Here is a 19930-nt window from a genome sequence, read left to right on the forward strand (position 1 = left end):
GCTTCAGGAGGCAGGTTGTTTGTGGGGTTTTCATCCAATTGCTGTGTTTTGAGAGTGTCTGTAATCTAGAGAGTGCTTTGGAGGTGTGCAATGAACAAGTACCCCTCCCTTCTCCCTCTGCCACCCTTCTCTGTTTCCTGTCCACTCTCCCCTTCCTTCCCTACCAAATGTGCAATCTTTGGTAAATGGGGTCCCACAGGTGACCAGGTAGAGGCCAACAGGTGACTCTGTGCAAGTAAGGAGAAGGTGTCCTACCACCTCTGTGATACAGGGGATGATATTCTGCAGGATGAGTGTGTCCTGTGCAACTAAGCCAGCTAAAATGTGATGATCAGATTAATTTATGTTAATTAATCTGGGTTATTGTCATTTGAGGCATGGTATGAGGTTGTTGTTTAGTTGTTAAGTCATGTCTGACTCTTTTGCAATCCCATGGACTGTAGCCTGCCAGGCTACTGGAGTGGGTTGCTATTTCCTTCTCTGGGGGAGCTTCCCTCCTGACCCAGGCATTGAACCTGTGTTTCCTGCATTGACAAGCAGATTCTTTACTGCTGATCCGCCAGGGAAGCCCATGGTATGAGGTACAGAAGTCCAATATAATTGATGAAATCTGACACCTACCTTCAATAGCCTATTTAATGGCCTCTCAAAGATTACCACCCACAACAGTAACAGCAATAATAAGAGTTAATGCATATTGATCATAATACACACACACACCCTCACACACACTATGCCAGACACCATTCTAAGGGATTTACATGTAGCTCATTTCAACTCAAGACAATCTTATGGGCAAATACTAACACTATGTATTTTGCAGATGAGAAAACTAAAGCTTAGAGAGACAAATTAACATATCCGAAGTCACCCACTGGTAAGCTAATGGAGACACAGGATGTGCTCCTGTGGCTATAAATGCCTATCAGGAAATCTGGCTCTGAAACTCTTTATTACTGAGCTATGCTACTTTCCAATGACCAGTGACCTCCTCATGACCAGTGACTTCTCAATGGTCAATCTCAAAGCCCTTTCACAGTGTTAAGCATCCCCCAATCTCCCACATGGCTAGTAGTTCCTCCTCCTTAGTTGTCTCCTTCACTACATTCTTTCTTCTTCTGCTCTGTAAATGGTTCTTCCCATTTACAGAGCATTTACATTGGCATTTCATTCCTCTTATAGAGGTACCTGGGTTCCCACATGTTTGTGTAGGGAAAATTACCTTCTCTCCCCTCTCCCTACAAAGGAAAAAGCTTGTTCTTGGCTCACTCTTAGTGGCTCTTTCAGTGAGGGAAGGAGTTCCAGTCTGAGTGTTCAGAGCCTAAGGCATTGCTTGGGCCATGTTTTCCCCACGTGGAGGGCTACAGTGTCTCAAGTTTAGCCACCTACTTGGTGTTTCCTCTAGTACTTCCTGGACCCAGGCTTTTCACTATTTCCTATCCCAGTGCAAGACGCTCACCCAGAGAGACTTGGAGGTATTCTAGGACTCTATGACAGGGTGGCTGGAGCAGCCTTGCCACCTGCTGCTGACTGGTCACATGGTAGCTCTGTGCCTCAGAACCAAGCCTTTTGGATTTAAGGCAGGAAACAGTAAAAGAGGCACTCTGTCATCCTGGCCAACACTGACTTCCCACACTGAACTTTCAGCAGACAGACCTACGTGAGAGGGAACCCTCCATTTACTAAGCAGTAGTCTACAGGTCCCTGTGCATGCACTCCCTTGATGGGGCCCCTTGATTGGATGGGAAGGTCTAAAAGCGGGCCTTGAGTTTGGAGGGTTGTGCTTCTCTCCTTGCACAGAGGAAAGCCTCAATGACCATCTGCTGAAATGAACTGACTCCTTTCCTGGTCACTCATCTTTCCCTTCCTATCACTCTTCATGTTGTCTAGGTTGTCAGAATGTGCTCTTATGGCTTTGTGTTACTAGGAAGCCCTGAAGCTCATCTGCAACCTGCACAGAATGGGACAGGACCACTGGGGAAAGTGGCCCTGCTCCAGCACATCCCAGACGGTCTATCTGTCATACTTACACTGGGGAATAAGAATCAGGATCTATGATCCTGGTAGGCACAAAGCCCACTTCTCCTGAGAGCGCTGACTTCCCAATGAACCACTGAAGCCCAGGAATGACAAAGCCGATGATCTCAATGCTTTCTCCCTGGTGGAAATTCAGCTCGTCCTTTTCTTCCCTCTCATATTCCTTCCAGGCCTTACATTTTCCTCTGCCTGTGGGAAAACAGCACACAGGTCAACCAAATAAGGCAGAAACAGCTGAGCCACTCACTAGCTTCCAATGTAATATGAAATGAAGTGTTCCCAAGACTTTAGAACTTTAAGGACCAGTGAAATTTCTCCCCCCTCTTCAAAAAAAAAAAAAAGAAATTGGCAGGAATGATCCAGGGTAACTGGCTTTTCATTTGGCCAATCTAGGAAATTCAAAAAAGGAAATATCATCTACTTTTACCATTGTTTTATAAAAGAAACTTTAACAAATGTAGGAAATATAATCTCAGAATACTAGGTATTTCTTAAAACAGAATAAAGGCAGCTTGTGTAAAACTGGAAAGCTCACTATATTGTCTTTCTTTGTCTTATTTGCCATTACCATGCAAACACTTCATCATGGTTAGCACAGATCTACAGACCAGGGTGCGGACCACTGTAGGATCTCTCCACTTCTTTCTGGCTCCTTTGGCCATTATGACTGTCCAACTCCCTAGCTGTTGATTGTGTCTTCAAAATCAGAAGTTCCCACTGCATTGGGGGTTAATAGTATCTACCATGAGTTAAACACTTACAATGTGACAAACTGTACTAAGTGATTTATAGATGTCACTTAGTTTAGTTCCCATGACAAATCTGAAGTTGGTTTTACAGTAACCTCATTTGCTATTGAGGAAGTTGTGGCATATCACGAATAGGCTGAGGTCACATTGGTTTTAAGTTGTAGGGCTAGAATCTGAACCCAGAACATACTTCACAGCCCCATGTTCCTAACTACAAGACCATACTGCCTCAGATAGATAAAAATCTTGTTTATGGTCAATTATTGATTAGATCTACTGTCTGGATCTGATAATTCCCTCTGCATATTTTTAAGTGTTATTTGAGCTCAGAACTTTAAAAATTGCACTTTGTGCTAGGTGTGGTAAGGCAGCTCCAGGGATGAAGATGAAAACATTAAATTTTATTATCTAGTAGATATAAATATACTTACAGATATATATGTATGTGTTTATGTATATATATGTGTGTGTGTATATATATTTATGTGTGTATATGTATATATAAGTATGTGCATCGCATGCATGCTCAGTCAAGTCCAACTCTTTGTGAACCTATGGACTGTAGCCCACCAGGCTCCTCTGTCCATGGGATTCTCCAGGCAAGAATACTGGAGTGGGCTGCCATTTCCTTCTCCAGGGAATCTTCCCAACCCAGGGATCGAACCCATGTCTCTTGTGTCTCCTGCATTGGCAGGTGGATTATTTATCTCTGAGCCACCTGAGAAGCCCATATATACCCACACATACATAGAGAGATTAACTAAAATGTATGTGTATATTTATGCACATATATGTATGCATGAATTTCATTATTCAACAAATATTTACTGAGCACCCACTATGTGTCAAGCATTCTTAATCTTCCTAAGCACAAAATTCTAAAGGAAATTAGAAAACATTTTGACTAGAGATTGAAAGCAGGCAGCTGCAGACCACATCTGGCCTACATGGGGCTTCTTTTTCACCCACATATTTTTAAAACCCTATGGTCCCCACCGTTTCCTAACATCTTCCATTCAGGCCCTCCATGCATCTGTGTGTTCTGCCTGCCCTTGGAAGCATTTATAGCTACAGTATAGCCCTGATCTGAGACCTCTCACTTCACAGGCAAGGGAACCCATGTCTACAGATGGTATAACTGACTTCCCCAAATGGAGTCAACAGCAGAGATAAGACAGGAATTCACATCAACTGACTCCAAATCTGTGGATAAAGTAGGAGGCAGAGCAATATTATCTCCCTACTAATACTGTCTTCAACTCAGCCATACCAATCTGATAAGAGCCTGTCCAATCCCTCTTCCTGGAAAGGCCACAGTTTCCTGGATAATTCTTTAGGAACCACCTGCAAATGGAAACACAGTGTTTGCAAACATGGATTTCAAAAAATTTGAAAAGTGAACAGAATAATTCATTAAAATAACAATGATGGTAATAATGATAAGTATTATTGTCATTTAGATTACTCTAATTTTAATAGTGGCAAACATTCATTGAGAACTTACTTTTTATCAAGCATTATGAAAAAGAGGGAAGCTTAACAGGCCTAGGGTATTTTCTAGCTCAGCAATTAGTTTGCCAGTTAAATAACTAACAAAGGATCCCACTCCATTCTACTGTCAGACTCTCTGACACACAGGGCCCATGACCTGGAATCATGTTTATTGTCACTCTGCTGGAATTTATACTTCCTCCCAGCAAGGATTCTCAGACTTTAGTGTGAAAAACATCCCCTGATATTTAAGGGGAGCTTACATAAATTGAAGATTTTTGGATTCAACCCCAAGAGAGACTGAGAAAGACCAGGGGTGTAAACTTGTAGTAAAATCTCCAAGTGACTCTGGTACAAATGGTCCCCAGTCCCCACAAACACTGTATTGGAGATCAGGCAGTGTATTTATTCTTTGATGCAACGTCCATTTGAAATTTTGGGTTTTCTCTATTTCATCTAATTGTGCAAATCTTGACTGTTAAAAAAAACAAAAAAGATAAAAAACATCCAGGTTTGTTCCCTCCCTGGCACCATGCATGTCCATATCTACAAATGTGCCTAGTCTGTTCTGTGCAGACTTCAGTGTGCTCTGGGACCCTCTCCCAGGATTTGAGTGGCTACTCACTGGTGGAAAGGGAGAAGCAGGGGTTCCAAGGCTGACACTGGCACCAGGCCCCGCTGACCTGTCACCAAGGACACAGCTTCCCACTCAGACTCGCCTTCAGCCATCTTCACCGAGATTAACTCATTCTTGCAAAGTGTCAAATACTCCCCTTCCTTCTCAGCTGGCTGAGCCACAGAACACATGGCTCTGCAGAAGAAGTGACCTGTAGATAATGAGAAAAGCTCTTTCCAAGGAGTAGCAGGCAGTGAAAAGGGAGTATCCACTATGTATATTTCCATCAGAGCCCAAATACTTTTCTTCCTGAAAATAAAGTACACAGTCCAGGGAGAGGTACTACAGGAGGTCTTTGTGACCCCAGGAAACTGGTACCAGGTTCAAAAAAAAAAAAAACTGAGAGGGAATTCACTTAAAATAGGCACCAAAAATTCCAAATAATTCTCAAGAATGAGGTTTAATTGGGACTTAACCTTGAGAAAATATGAAACAAAGTTAGTGAAAATATATTTAAGAGAACTTCAGTTATAATTGCAACCTCATGCTTAATCTTAAGATCAAAAAAGAATAAATTAAGTTGATTTGGGTGAATATAATTTCTCCAACTAAATTTTATAGTTGTACAGTATGAAAGTTTTTCTTTCATGTATGATTCATGTGATACAATCAGAAAGAGAATTATTCTGCAAAATATTCTACAGAAATCTGGCTCTTTCACTGTGTCTATTGAAAGGTTATTGCTGAACCACGAAAGACACCAGGATTCTTGGCCTTCGGAGGAGAAGAATTCAATCTGGGGCCAGAGATGAGGCTTGATCGCTTAGAGCTTTTGTGTAATAAAATTTTATTATAGTATAAAAGAGAAAGCTTCTGACATAGACATCAGAAGAGGGCAGAAAGAGTACCCCCCTGTCACTAATCTTACAGGAAGGAGGAACTGTCCTCAAGCAGTATACATTGTTGTTGTATAATCCCTGCTGCTGCTGCTGCTGCTGCTGCTGCTAAGTCGCTTCAATCGTGTCCGACTCTGTGCAACCCCGTAGACGGCAGCGCACCAGGCTCCCCGGTCCCTGGGATTCTCCAGGCAAGAACATTGGAGTGGGTTGCCATTTCCTTCTCCAATGCATGAAAGTATAATCCCTAGTACAGAGTTTAAACTGAGTTGTGTAGTTGACTAAGACTAAGGAATGTAGACAAAAAAGCTTGTCCTTTCCTCCTCCTTGAGAATTCCAGACCCCTATCTTCACTTCGAGAGCCCCAGACCCCTATCTCCTCCTTGGGGACCCTGGACTTCTGCCTAGGAATTGACTCTTTCACTATGATGTCATCAGTTGTTAAACAGTTAGTTGCAGCCTGGATTGATCCTTCCTTGTAAACAGATTAGTGGATGTTCCAAGAAGTTTTCCAACATCACTTTCTTCAATCTCATGAAATTATGCAACTTTTGTAAGAGTGGTTCTTTAATTTTGGGTGCACATTAGAATAATCTGCAACTTTTGAAAAATATCAAAGCCTGACCCCCATCTCTGGAGATAAACTGACCCCAGTGGAGCCCTGACATGGACATCTTCTTAAAAATTCTTAAGTGGTTCCAACATCAGACAATCAGTGAGGCTGGCCAACAGAGCTATTCATGTGATATTGATGTTAAACTGAGACGCTTGAAATAACACTATAACAGGTGGATTCGTTTGTGAATATTTTCATGTTTGAATGGTTTTTTGCTTCCCTCTGTATCCTATTGCAAGGACTCTGATAACAAATATCCAGATAAGACCCTCATTCCCACCCCTACACCATACTCACCTTCCTGGATCAGGAGTCCCAGGTATATGGTTTCCAGGTGTTTATCATCTATTGACACGTGGATCTCTGTATCCTCAACCAGTCGGCAGTTGAGCCAGTACTTGTGGTCAAAAAGGAGATGCTCCAGACATGTAGATACATAGCCTAAGTCAAGCCCAACAGGATTCCTCAACAACATGATTCCTGCCTTTAGCTGAGCATTAGGGTGAGCAATTTCCCACTTGAATTTCTCCCCCAGACTTTCATCCCTAACCTGACTACATTTAACTGGAATTAGAAGAGCATAGAGAGGTAGCTAGAAATTTTCTAAAACTAATTAGTTCTTCTCAGCATCTGTTTGGAAGTACAAATCATTTTTAAATCATGTTTATTTTCAACATATTATGAGTCTCCATAAACGCAGAATGAGATTATCAAACCAAACTACCTTTCTATAATATTCACATAGAGGAATCTCCAAGATTACAATGTTGACTCTGGGGGTTCCTGGTTCCCCCTTAAAGTTCCCCTGATCAAATCCAAATTCTTATATCCCTGATGATGCAGTGGCCAGGGAGATTCTCTATGATCCATAAATGAGTCAGGATTTACTTTAACATTCCTCTAACCTTCCCCTTACCTCATGCCCAGTAAGATCTCACTTGTTAAAACCAGACTAAAAACTATGCAAATTGCAAAACTGTAATGATAATGGATAGTATTTTAAACATTCCTATAAATTTAAATGACTTGTATTAAAATTTTGATTCTTCTCTAGACTTCCTTACTTTCATAAGATGCAAAACCTGTCTTTTTCCATTCTGACTCTCCATTGTACTGATTTAGGCCCTGTGTATCTTCTGTAACAGTGCCTATCGTACTTTAATGTGCACAAAAAATCACCTGGGACATTATTAAAATAGAGATGCTGGTTCAGTAGGTTTAGAGTGGGCCTGTTGTTGTTCATTTGCTAAGGATTCCATTTTTCTAACAAGCCCCACTTGATGCTGATGCTGCTGGTCCACGGAGCATACTTTGAATAATAAGGATCTCTAATGGTCACAGAAGGAAATGGGTAGAATGGAGAGCAGAAAATCACCCTGACTACAAGAGAAGAATTTACGGCTTCTAGTGAAGAGCCATCTTGACCCTCCTCCCCTGCATGAAATCACTTCCTGCGCTTTGCATGGAGCCCAGCATTGTCTAAGAGATGTAAAACATGCATCAATTCAAGAGGCCTCATCTTGCTTTGTTTGGTTTTGCTTTGCAATTGTAACTTCCCTATCATGAGTTACCCTCCATGGAGATGATAGGTAAACTATTTCCCACCACACTGGTACTGGTGCTGTGCCCCAATATCCTTCTTTACCTTGTAGAAAACCCTGCATCCTGCGGCCCCTTTAGCAGACAATTCCCCTATATCTTTCTTTGACTCTTACAAAAACATGGAAGATGGAACTGGAACTATTTTGAACAGCTATTTAGATCCTACCTAAGGCTGGTTTCTTTTTCTTTTTAACCATAAATTTTCAGTCTATCTCTATTTTGAATTTTGTGGATGAACAATAACTATTGGGCAGTTTTAAATGATCATCTAATAATATCTCCTTGAAACAAAGAAGTGCTGCATGTGACATTTCAGTGCAGTATCTGCTTTAGATTTAGTTCCAGGAACTTTGTGATATTTCAATTAGAGCATCCAATTAAGTGCTATTTCTTTTAATTATCAGAGCCACACCAATTCCTTAATGTCAAGCTCTACAAAATGGCTGATCTGAGACACAGGTGCTCCTTTACCTGCCTGCTCCATGTCATACCTAAGTTCAGGTAGGTGGAGAACTTCCAGATTTCCTCCATAGTCTTAAAGGTGATGAGGAACTGGGCTTTCTGGGACTGGATACCCACCAACCTGGCTGAGAGGTCCTGAATAAAGAGAACAGTGAGTCAGTCTGGGATGACAGAAGTATTCTGTGAACAAGTTCACATATGACAACATGCTGTGCATGAACTTCTTTTTTTGAGATATAATTGACATATAACACTGTATTAATTTTTAGTGTGCAATATAATGATTTAACACATGTATATATTATGAAATGATGACCACAGTAAGTTTAGTTAACATCCACCACCTCATATAATTACAGATTCATTTTTTCTTATGATGAGAACTTTTAAGATCCATTCTGTTAGTAATTCAAATACTCAATATAGTATTGTTAACTACAGTCACCATGCTATATGTTACATCCCCAGCACTTATTTATAACTGGAAGCTTGTACCTTTTAACCACTTTCACCAATTCTGGTGTAGATTTTTTACATCACCAGAAAAACAAAAAGGAAATAACCTAAATGTTCATCAATAAGAGACTGGTTAAGGTAAATTATGATTCATCCATTCAATGGATACATTATATATTATAAAATTATAATATTATATATCCATAAAAAAGCTCTTTGTGAACTGATATAGGCTCCAAATGTACCCTCTGAAAGAAACAACAGCAGCAACAAAAAGAAGCCAAAGTGTAGAACTGTGCACAGAAAATGTTATCTTTTGTGTTTAAAAAAAAAAAGTACATGTTAGAGGGTGAAGAATGCATCACAGAAGGCACTTTGGAAGTAAATTCAATTGTGAATCTCTGTTTAATAATTATTTTTATGAAACCAGCCAACAGACAAACTAAAGCATACAAAAATAAAAAGTATCCATAATCCCTCCTCCTAGAGATCATCAATGTTAACAACTTTGTCTATGAACTTTGAACCTTTTATCCTGAACATGAGTTTCTACATAACTATTTTTATATGAATAGAATCACATTACTAAGTTGTTCTGTAATAGTTTGTCACTAAACAATGTTTTATGAACCATTTCCCAAGTCATTAAATAATCTGCATTATTTTTAATGGTTATATGTGCCATTGTCACATTAAGATAATTAATTCTTAATGTTTTATTATGATTAGACATTTGACTTGTTTTAATTTTTTAACATCCTAAATAGTACTGTGATAAACACCCCATATCTAAATCTTTGCATGCATCCTTGATTGTTCTGACACAAGTAATTCCAAGAAGTGTAATTGGGAATACACGTTCTCAATCCTAAAATACAGGAGCCAAACTACCCTTCAAAAGGCTATACAATTTACACACAAACAGAGCAAGAAGAGACCTGCAACACTTACCCCTCTTTTTAAAATACCTGAATAAAAAGGCTTGAATCACTGCCCAGACTTGGTTTTCCCCTAAAACATTTCTCTTCTGTTTGTCCAAGCTTCTGGACTTGACTATAACAAGTTATGATCAGAAAGTCCCTCTCCCTCCAGGCCAGGTCCTACCATCAAAGATCAACCCCTGAAATCCTATCCTGAGAGGTTGATTTCATCAACCCCTGAAATCCAACCTTGGAGAAAGAAGAGGACAGAAGGATCAAAGAAAAAGCCCCTACATCAGCAAAGTCATCTCTGAGCTTCTCCCATCCCAGGCCCCAAGAGGCCTCAGGTCCTCGGGAGATGTGGATCCTGTAGTCAGGGAAGAGGTAAAAATTGGTAAAAATTGGTTTACAAGAAATTTACTACACACCAGGCACTTCAGCAACAGTTTGATAAGTAATGCTTCATTTAACTTTCACAATAACCCTATGAAAAGAGGAGTTAACCCATTCCAAATACACTTTTATCACATTTAACCATTTCTGAAATAAAATAAGAGGAAGCGTGACATCATAAATAATTGTCATCACTTATTTTCCTTCTCAAAATAATAAATTTATAATCAAATGGCATTTCAGATTTAATAGGAAATGGTATTATCCCTGTTTTATACTCAAGGATGCCAGAGCGCAGACAGGGGAAGTCAAGGAGGCCATGACACCCAAACTGGATCTCAGATTCAACTGACTGTAAGCCCCTGCAGGCCAGTTTGCACCACCAAACCCAGTTCTTGCCCATGTCAAAAGTGACTCAAATTAAAAGAAACTCAGTGGTGCAACTCTCTCCAAGTTCCTGAGTTCTGGAAATTTAAAAACAAAACCACTCTGCAATTTATAACATATCTACTATTTCTGGAGCACATCCTACCACCCAAGCAAAACACCAAGCTCTCTGCAGATACTATCTCATTTACTTCTCCTAAAAAACCAAACACTTTATTTTTTATTATAAGGCTGAGTAAGAGAGTATGTTCCTCTTTTAAATTTGTATCAAATTCATACAGAGACTGTAAAATAACTAGAACATGCTAATTTAATATGTAAAGCAGTGTTCTCTTTCCCCCATCTCTTTTAACAACTTGCAGCAACTTCTAACTATTTCTGACTTTAATTCTCCTAGCAAGTATGACACTACCCTTATGGCAGAAAGTGAAGAAGAACTAAAGAGCCTCTTGATGAAAATGAAAAAGGAGAGTGAAAAAGCTGGCTTAAAGCTCAACATTCAGAAAACTAAGATCATGGCATCCGGTCCCATCACTTCATGGCAAATAGATGGGGAAACAGTGGAAACAGTGGCTGACTTTATATTTTGGGGCTCCCAAATCACAGCAGATGGTGATTGCAGCCACGAAATTAAAAGATGCTTACTCCTTGGAAGGAAAGTTATGACCAACCTAGACAGCATATTAGAAAGCAGAGACATTACTTTGCCAACAAAGGTCCATCTAGTCAGGGCTATGGTTTTTCCAGTGGTCATGTACGGATGTGAGAGTTGGACTAAAAAGAAAGCTGAGCACTGAAGAATTGATGCTTTTGAACTGTGGTGTTGGAGAAGACTCTTGAGAGTCCCTTGGACTGCAAGGAAGTCCAACCAGTCCATTCTAAAGGAGATGAGTCCTGGGTGTTCATTGGAAGGACTGATGTTGAAGCTAAAACTCCAATACTTTGGCCACCTGATGCAAACAGCTGACTCATTGGAAAAGACCCTGATGCTAGGAAAGACTGAGGGCAGGAGAAGAAGGGGACAACAGAGGTTGAGATGGTTGGATGGCATCACCAACTCAATGGACATGGGTTTGGGTGGACTCTGGGAGTTGGTGATAGACAAGAAGGTCTGGCGTGCTGCGGTTCATGAGATCGCAAAGAGTTGGACATGACTGAGTGACTGAACTGACTGACTGAAGTACCCCCTAAAATATAAATAATTTACTTATACCCTCTTTCCTTGGTCTAGAACTTGAAGATACTATCTACCTACTATGAAAGATGAGAAATTGGTTTATCTTATTGTCTTTTCCTCCTCTCATTCTAAAATTTATAGCTATTAATTTTTGATTGGTAACTTTGGTACTTAAAAATGTACACTTAGAGGTTACCAGTGACTGAGGAAAGGGGATAGAGGAGAGTTACTGTTTAGTGGGTACAATGTTTTAGTCCAGGATGATGAGAAATTCCAGAATGGATAGTGGTGATGGTTGCACAATAATATAAATGCATTTAATATCACTGATGTGTACACTAAAAATCGTTAAAACTGAAAATGTTATGTATATTTTATCACAATTTTAAGAGTCAAATTCACAGCATTTTTTTAAAAATATACTTTATATTATAATGATTCCCATTCTACAGAAGTATGAAGATCAAAAATTAATAGACTTAAAATGAAGCTTTCTCTGACTCTGACTCCTGACCCATTCCTGCTGAGCAGAGAACCTATACATTATTGTGCATTCAGTTAGAAGTTTTCTTGAGGGACTTTGTTCCTGGCGCTGTCCTAGGTGCTGGGGAGAGTGTAGGTAGTGGAAGGACAAAAGATGAGGTTGCACTGCTCCCAGAAGCTCACCTTAAACAATGCACGCACCTCCTGGTCCTCATTCTCCAGCGCCCAGAGCCGCCTCCTGGCTGCTTCTTGCAAGGGGCCATTTACACACCTTCTGGAGCGGCTCTTCACACTGAAGGAGAGTGTCAGATCTTAAAGAGAATAGAGGGAGAAAGATCAGGATGGAAATGTAGTAATAGGGAAGAAAGAATTAGGTAACCCCCAATGATTCCCACATCCACTCCCTAAAGTGACGGTCTCATCAATTAGAGATTGTTAAGTAATTGTTAAGTAATCTTAACAATTCTCTGAGCACATTCTTGAAACTTCTCCCCCCTCAAAAAAAAACAAAAAACAAAAAATGGTGAAGCCCAGAATGTCCTAGAATCTCAGGAACTGCTACAGTTGGGTTGGTTATTTCTGTTTGTACAGGGTATATTCCTAGCTGGCTGGCCCTGAGGGAACAGTACCACAAAGAATCAGCTAAAACATATATTTCCTCCTGTGGATGATTTGTGAAAGTTTCCAAAGAATATGAAATTTATCTGTATTTATGGAAGAGTATTTATATGTCAGATTTATGATATGTAATAAAGTACTTTATGCATTATACATTGCTGTTGTTGTGTCTGACTCTTTTGCAACTCCATGGAGTTGCACCAGCCTCCTGCAGCCCACAAGGTTCCTCTGTCCATGGCATTTCCCAGACAAGAGTACTGGAATGGGCTGCCATTTCCTTCTCCAGAGGATCTTCCCAACCCAAGGATTGAACCCACATCTCTTGCATTGCAAGCTGATTCTTTACCACTAAGTCACCAGGGAAGCCCATGCATTATACCTATACACATGTATTTCCTCTAACACGCTTCTTTCTGATAATGCATTTATTGTTTGTCAGGATAAATGGTTAATATATTATAACCTATCTTTAATATCTTCAAAATGCACATTCATTCAAACCAACACTCTGAACAGAAGCTGTTTTAGGTGCTAGGATACAGTGGGAACAAAATAAACATGGTCCTGCTCTCATGGAGCTTGTGTTCTTGGCAAGTAACCAATTCTGTGCACACAATAATTTCAGATGGAGAAAAGGGGTATGAGTAAAAAAATGTTAATAGGGTAAAGAGACAGAGTGATGGAGCTTTTGGAGAGTGGATAGTGCTGTCGTGAAAGGCCACACTGAGGAGGTTCATCATTATAACTGCACTTTGCCATGTGTCTTCTTTAGACAATAAGTAGCAATCCCATTAATAATTTTCAAACACAATGAACCATGAAGGCATCAACTGGATAAGCACAGAGGTTTGTCCTCTAGCCTTAACTTGCCAGGGCTTCTGCAAATTCCTGAACACATTAAAGATAGTCCTTGTCATGCTCGCCTGAGCACACAGGCAGCCTGAACTTCTATCTTTATAAAGGCTTGTCTCTAACGCAGAAGTTGCGGGAATGCTGTGGCTGCAGGCCAGCTCCAACACAATACCCACTGACCTGACATCGGCGAGAGCTTCAGGTGGATGTTTATTCCACTCCGCTCCTCCCTGGCCTGTGTTCTAATCTCATGCAAGTCCTCCATCTTCAGCAGTCCAGGTCCAATGTTCATCTGGTAGCCTCACTGAACACTGATCTCTGGGAGGAGGTAAAGCCCAGGGAGGAGGAGTCACACAGACTTGGGCTCAAGGCTTGGCTCTGCCTTTGTTAACTGTGCCACCCTGAGCAGTTAATTACCTCTCTACACTTGACTTTTCTCATTAGCTGAAGAGCTTTTACAGTACAATCCCACAGAATTTTTAAGAGGCTTACTAAATGAGATTATGTGCATAAAGCATTCTGTTCAGTATTGGGTACATACTAAACATTCAACAAACACATTAAGCATTAACTGTTGTCCGTCACAAACCCCCATCCCTACCCTAGTACTCCAGCAGTTTCTGCTCACTGCCCTCATCATGTTACACTGTAATTAACCTTGACACTAACTGATTCTGTGATTTCTTTTCACTAAACTTCTTGTCCTTCCAAAGCCTGATCCACACTCCTCTCCAGAAACTCCCCCAGAAAAGCTCCTGATAAGTGATGGCCCCTTCAAAGTGAATCTCCTTGCCATGCACTTGAGTTCATGGTTATGGAACTCAAAAGACCTGTATTTAAACAAGCAGACTGCTTTTGGATCTCAACCAGTGAGAGCTGATACTCAGAGCAACACCTCTAGGCCAATGTGGGATCCTACAGTGCCCACTGAGGACAAGGGAATAAATCAGGTTCACTCTACTTTTAGTGCAAAGTACATTTTGTCACTTCTTTAATCTTTCTGAAAACTAGCGGTTTAATCGTGATAATGTATCTGATTGACTGTCTGTGACTCTTCCTCATGAAGAAGAGGTTGGCAGTTGGAGCTGAGTCTCCCCTTCCCACACTATGACCTTCTTGGAAACAGCATCATGGCAGAAAATGCTGAAAGATGGACAAGTTCTGGCTCAGGAGGTTAAGTTTCACCTACACGTACCCTTTGTTCACTTGCCTTCATTCACTGATAGGATAAAATGCTGACTCCACTGTGTTCATGAAACAACAGATGGTTGGCGATTCAGCTTTTTCAGAGATGGCCCAAGCTGACAGACAGATAAGCAGATTGACAGAACAGCAAAAAAATAGAGGGCAAGGTTTTTTCATAGTCAACAAAGAAGCTTGACAGAATTTAAAATGGGGGAAAGAATGTGGCATGACATTATACACTATCTGTTTACATAGTACATATCCTTTGAAACATTCATACTGCGGATCTTTTTTGACAAATCTTGATTTTGTATGCTGTAGAGAAGTACATGTTTGGGAAACAACAGGGCATTATGGTTACAAACAAGGACCGGGGATTGAATCCCTTTCTCCTCGTGTATTAACTGTGTGGCACTGGGGAACTTACCACACTCTGTGAGTCTCTGTTTGCCACCTTTGAAATGCAGAATGTGGTGCCACCTCCTAGAAGTGAGTATGTGAGGATGAGAAGTAGATGCAGGCATGACTTAGCATGTGCTTTGTACGTGAGTTGCCATTAAAAACGGTACCTGTTACTGGATAATAGAAACTGGGTTTTCCCCAGGTTTATCCTCAGAATTTCCAGTACAAGGTTCAGCTCAGGTATACCTCTCTCTCTGAGGATGGTTGTCTTTGCCAGTTTCATTAAAGTCTCTTAAGGATAACATTGTGAAAAATATGTATTAAGAAAAAGATTTTTTCTACTTTAATTTCAAAATCTTTTTTTTCCCTTCTGAAAGAATCATTCAGACACCCTTCTGCTCAACCAATCTCATCCCACATACTCAACCCTTTATTCCTTTATATATTTAATAACCTCTGTATAAGGTGGTATATAGAAGACAAACAAGACCTCCATGGACTTATTCAATCATTCATGTATTTATTTACCAAACATTTTCTGAGCACCAGTTACACATGTACAAACAACTCTTTTAGGTACTATGCTACTGCTAAGTCGCTTCAGTCATATCCGACTCTGTGTGACCCCATAGACAGCAGCCCACCAGGCTCTCGGTCCCTGGGATTCTCCAGGCAAGAACACTGGAGTGGGTTGCCATTTCCTTCTCCAATGCATGAGAGTGAAAAGTGAAAGTGAAGTCGCTCAGTCGTGTCCGACTCCTAGCGACCCCATGGACTGCAGCCTACCAGGCCCCTCTGTCCATGGGATTTTCCAGGCAAGAGTACTGGAGTGGGTTGCCATACTATGTAGAACACTTAATTATTCAAAAAATTGCACCTTCCCTTCAGCACCTTAAAATCTACTTGGTGATATATACTTTATTTAATACAGCAAATATGTATAGAGCTCCTAATATGTACCAGGTTGTGAAAAGCTTTCAGAGTCAGCTGAGTGGTTTAGCTTTAATCACACAGACAATGAAGAGCAGTGGAATATTTGTGGGCAAGTGAATATCATAGTCAAGGTCATGCTTACAAAGATGTATTTAATGGTGGTGCCCAGGAAGGATCAGAGGGAGGGAACTTGAAGATGAGACTGTTAAGGGGGTTACTGTAACCCCCTTTTTTTTCATTCTACATGAAAAATATTTTTAAATATTTTTAAATAAGTTTTGTCTTTGGGGTTTAGATACCTGGAATCATGTTCTGTGGCAGGAAACATTTTTCCTTATTTTCAGATGAGGATATAAATTCACTCGATATGGTTGGATCCTTGGAAGAAGTATCTTTACCTGGAGAAGATCAAATGAAAGGTCATTTGTGAGAGTGTAAGTAAGCCATAAGCAAGGGTTACAAGTTTTTGTCAGAAATCATTCTTTTCTCCAGGCTGGTGGTCCAGAAGAATTCTAATTATTATCACTTTTGCCTTAGAATTATTTAGTTCTCAACTAAAGCATGCTATCCTAATGCTACAGCAGCCTGGATATCTCCACTATATTTAAAAAAGGGGAAATAAAAAAAAAAAAAAAACAGATTTCCCACCTACAGGTCAGAGTGAGTCCCATGGCTTACGTGTTCAATATACGCTGGGCCTACAAGGTCATAACAAATCTGACTACAGCAAGGTGAATAATGGAAATGCTGGAGCAGAGCAATTGAGAGTAACATCCTGAGGGAGGTAACTAGGGCATGGTTGTAATGGCCCTGACATCTATGATTGGCCCCAAACTATCCTTCTGTCTGCCCACTATACAGACTTCTGTATGGCAGGGGTCCCCAACCTCTAGGATCTAATGCCTACTGATCTGAGGTGGAGTTGATGTAATAATAATAGAAATACAGTGCACAATAAATGTAATATGCTGGAATCATCCTAAAACCATTTCCCACCCCCAGTCACTGGAAAAAACTGTCTTCCACAAAATCAGTCCCTAGTGCCAAAAAGGTTGGAGACCGTTGCTGTATGGGATTTTTTTTCCTCCTCAGTCTTTGCAGCTGTAAAACCAGAATGAAAAAGAGAAGATCATAGCACATACTAGGGTTAAGGAGGAGGCTATTTTGATGGCACAGAGTTGAAAAGAGAAGAAAAGTGCAGTTATAAAGCACAAGGCAGTAGATTAAAAAAAAACAGAAGGGAAATTTGAAAGTATTGACATGGAATGTGGGCCTCTTTCATGTATCCTCAAAATACAACAAAAGAACTCAAGTTCTTAACCCACTATTGTTGGTTGCTCTGTTCTTTTGAACATGACACTGCTCAAGGACTCTACCATGGGGTCAGAATATTATCAAGCAATACCTGACACTGGAAATAGGGATTAGGAATCTGGGCTCAGCTACTAATTGTCAGTCAGTCATCTAATCCATCCAACTTCTTCATTTGTAAAATGCTGGTGGATCAAAGTCAAGCAGATCTATTAGGTTAGCATTCTGGACCTGTGCTTCAGGCAGTCCAAGAGTGATAAGGAATGAAGTAATCACGCACCATCCAATCATGGCTGGTTAACCTTGAACCCAAATCCTCATATTGCTGCCAGAAGTCTGCCTTCTTCCATGCCTGTTCAGTGGGATTTTGATCCCAAGCTGAGGATCTTCCATTTTTTCATAGCAGGAACAGTTAGCACTTTTTTAGGGTAATGAACAGGGAGAATGAAATGAATTTAGGCTTGAATGTGCTGAAGGCGGGGTCATTAGCTCACAGCTTTTCATGTAGCAATCTTGTTAGTGCTGAAATTAGGCAGCTTACCTGGAAGCCAACAGTAATGAGCTATAGTCTACCAAGATCATTTTGTAGTTCTGCCCCCAGGAACCAAAGTAACTGCAGCAGAAAAGTTTCTGGCTTGAGAATCATGAGAGATGAGTTTGCACAAATCAGATTCTCCCATACATTGGTTAAGTGACACTGGTCAGGATATTTCATTTGTCCATTTTTTTCAGATTTCACTTTTCCCGATTATAGGTGAAGGCTTGATCTGAGTGCTTTTCAACCCTGTCTACCTATTTAAGTCACCCAACTGGCTTTTGAAAAAACTGACTTTTTAAAATATCAGTGCCTAGGCCTCATCTCCAAAAATGTTAATTTATGTCCTTCATCATGCTACCCAGTCACACGTACTTTTCTTTTCTCTTCCTTTCCTTTGATTTCTCTCTTTTTTTCTTCCCCCTCTCCCAGGAAGAGCAGTGCTCCACCCCACCGCGAGGTCAGCCCACCCCTCATCCTCTGTGCGCTTTGGAGGGGCGGAGGCTGGGAGGTCCAGTGCCCCTAGGCTCGCTCTCGAATGGCTAGAGAAGGCTTTCTGACTCAGGGAGCGTCGTCCTCCACCCATCGTCTCCCCACTGGGCCCACGGAGGCACTTCAAGGGAGGCCAGTTCTCTTTTGGCTGGGGAAGGGCTGCGAGGAGGGGGTTCCTGAGGCAAGATAAGCGAAACGTCCATGAGGCCTCAGACTCCTCCATTTACCTCACAAGGAGCTGAAATGTCTCACAGAGGCTCCGCTTCGCCTCGCCGGACCCTCCATGGTCGCTCAAACTCCCCCGTGCAACCCCGGAGAAGGGAGAATACGAGGGCCAAGTCAGTCCTCACAGCACACAGTGAGGACAACCACCACGAGGCACGTTGCCTCCCTTATCATCTCGACACTCCAAGACAGCTATTCAACGAGATGCACCACCTCAGGGGGGACCCCAGGGGCTCGCTGGGAACTGAAAGCTTCACCCGCTGAGGGAAAAACTGGAGCGCTCCAGGGGCACCGCAAGGGCAGATGGGATATTCACGCACAGAGAGGCTAGCACGGCGCGACGCCTCGCGAGACCCTCCGGGAAAGCGAGGTGAGAATGTCCGCGCTGCGTCTGAGCACCCGGCCCCGCCGATGCCCTGAGACAGAGGGGCAGGAGACCCAGATGGGACGTGATTCACACAGCACCTGCCGTACACACACCACCAACAGGCAGGAAGGGGAGATGAGGGGCCCGGGCAAATGAGAAGAGTGGTCCTGTTGCCTTGAACGTCTGTTCCTTGTCAGGTGCTGCTTAAGCCGAGACAGGAAGAGCGCGACGTCACCACATCGATGCAGGTATTTTTCTTAAGTTCCCCAAATGATTCTGATTTGAGTCAGTAAGAACCACATATCTGCATGAGGTTTTCAAACTTTAATGAATCACCTGGGCTATTGATAAACTGCCCGAGTGGCTCAGACGGTAAAGAATCTGCCTACCATGCAGGAGACCCTGTTTCCATCCCTGGGTCAGGAAGATTTTCTGGAGAACGGAATGACTACCCACTCCGGTATTCTTGCCTGGAGAATCCCATGGACAGAGGAATCTGCCCGGCTACAGTCCCAAAGGGTCAGATGCGACTGAGCGGGTAACACTTATCAGCACTCATTGATAAAGCAGATTCTGCCTCAGTAGTTGCAAGCTTGAGATTCTGCATTTCTAATATGCTCCCAGGTAATAATCCTGCAGGTCCTAGAATCACTTTGAGTGGCAGCCTGGTTCCCTACTCTAGGATAGAGTTTGAAAACTGGTATACCAGAGGCCACGGGCCATAA

The 19930-nt window shown here is 41.5% G+C and overlaps 1 protein-coding gene across 12 annotated transcripts in view; it reads right to left on the reverse strand.

Moving 5' to 3' along the window:
• SH3TC2 (SH3 domain and tetratricopeptide repeats 2) overlaps nucleotides 1–19930 on the reverse strand; it is a 54667-nt gene that overhangs the window by 26328 nt on the left and 8409 nt on the right. For 9 of the 12 annotated variants that reach the window (XR_015167675.1, XR_015167674.1, XR_015167676.1 and 6 more), the window contains exons 2-8: nucleotides 16575–16673; nucleotides 12469–12596; nucleotides 8499–8604; nucleotides 6703–6846; nucleotides 4903–5104; nucleotides 4057–4130; nucleotides 2031–2226 (exon numbers count right to left, since the gene is read on the reverse strand). Coding sequence is in view for 8 of the 12 variants with exons in the window: in XM_086412344.1 (XP_086268470.1) it covers nucleotides 2031–2226; nucleotides 4057–4130; nucleotides 4903–5104; nucleotides 6703–6846; nucleotides 8499–8604; nucleotides 12469–12596; nucleotides 16575–16673 (949 nt within the window). In the remaining 4 variants the exon portion in view is untranslated. Of the gene's footprint in view, nucleotides 1–2030; nucleotides 2227–4056; nucleotides 4131–4902; nucleotides 5105–6702; nucleotides 6847–8498; nucleotides 8605–12468; nucleotides 12597–13935; nucleotides 14077–16574; nucleotides 16674–19930 lie in introns of those variants that run through there. The other 3 variants (XM_086412343.1, XM_086412341.1, XM_086412345.1) reach the window with 2 other exon arrangements.

This window comes from Bos grunniens, chromosome 7 (genome assembly GCF_055505025.1).
Source record: "Bos grunniens cultivar Pamir isolate PY7600 chromosome 7, Bosgru_T2T1.0, whole genome shotgun sequence".
In the NCBI taxonomy this organism is placed as follows: domain Eukaryota; kingdom Metazoa; phylum Chordata; class Mammalia; order Artiodactyla; family Bovidae; genus Bos; species Bos grunniens.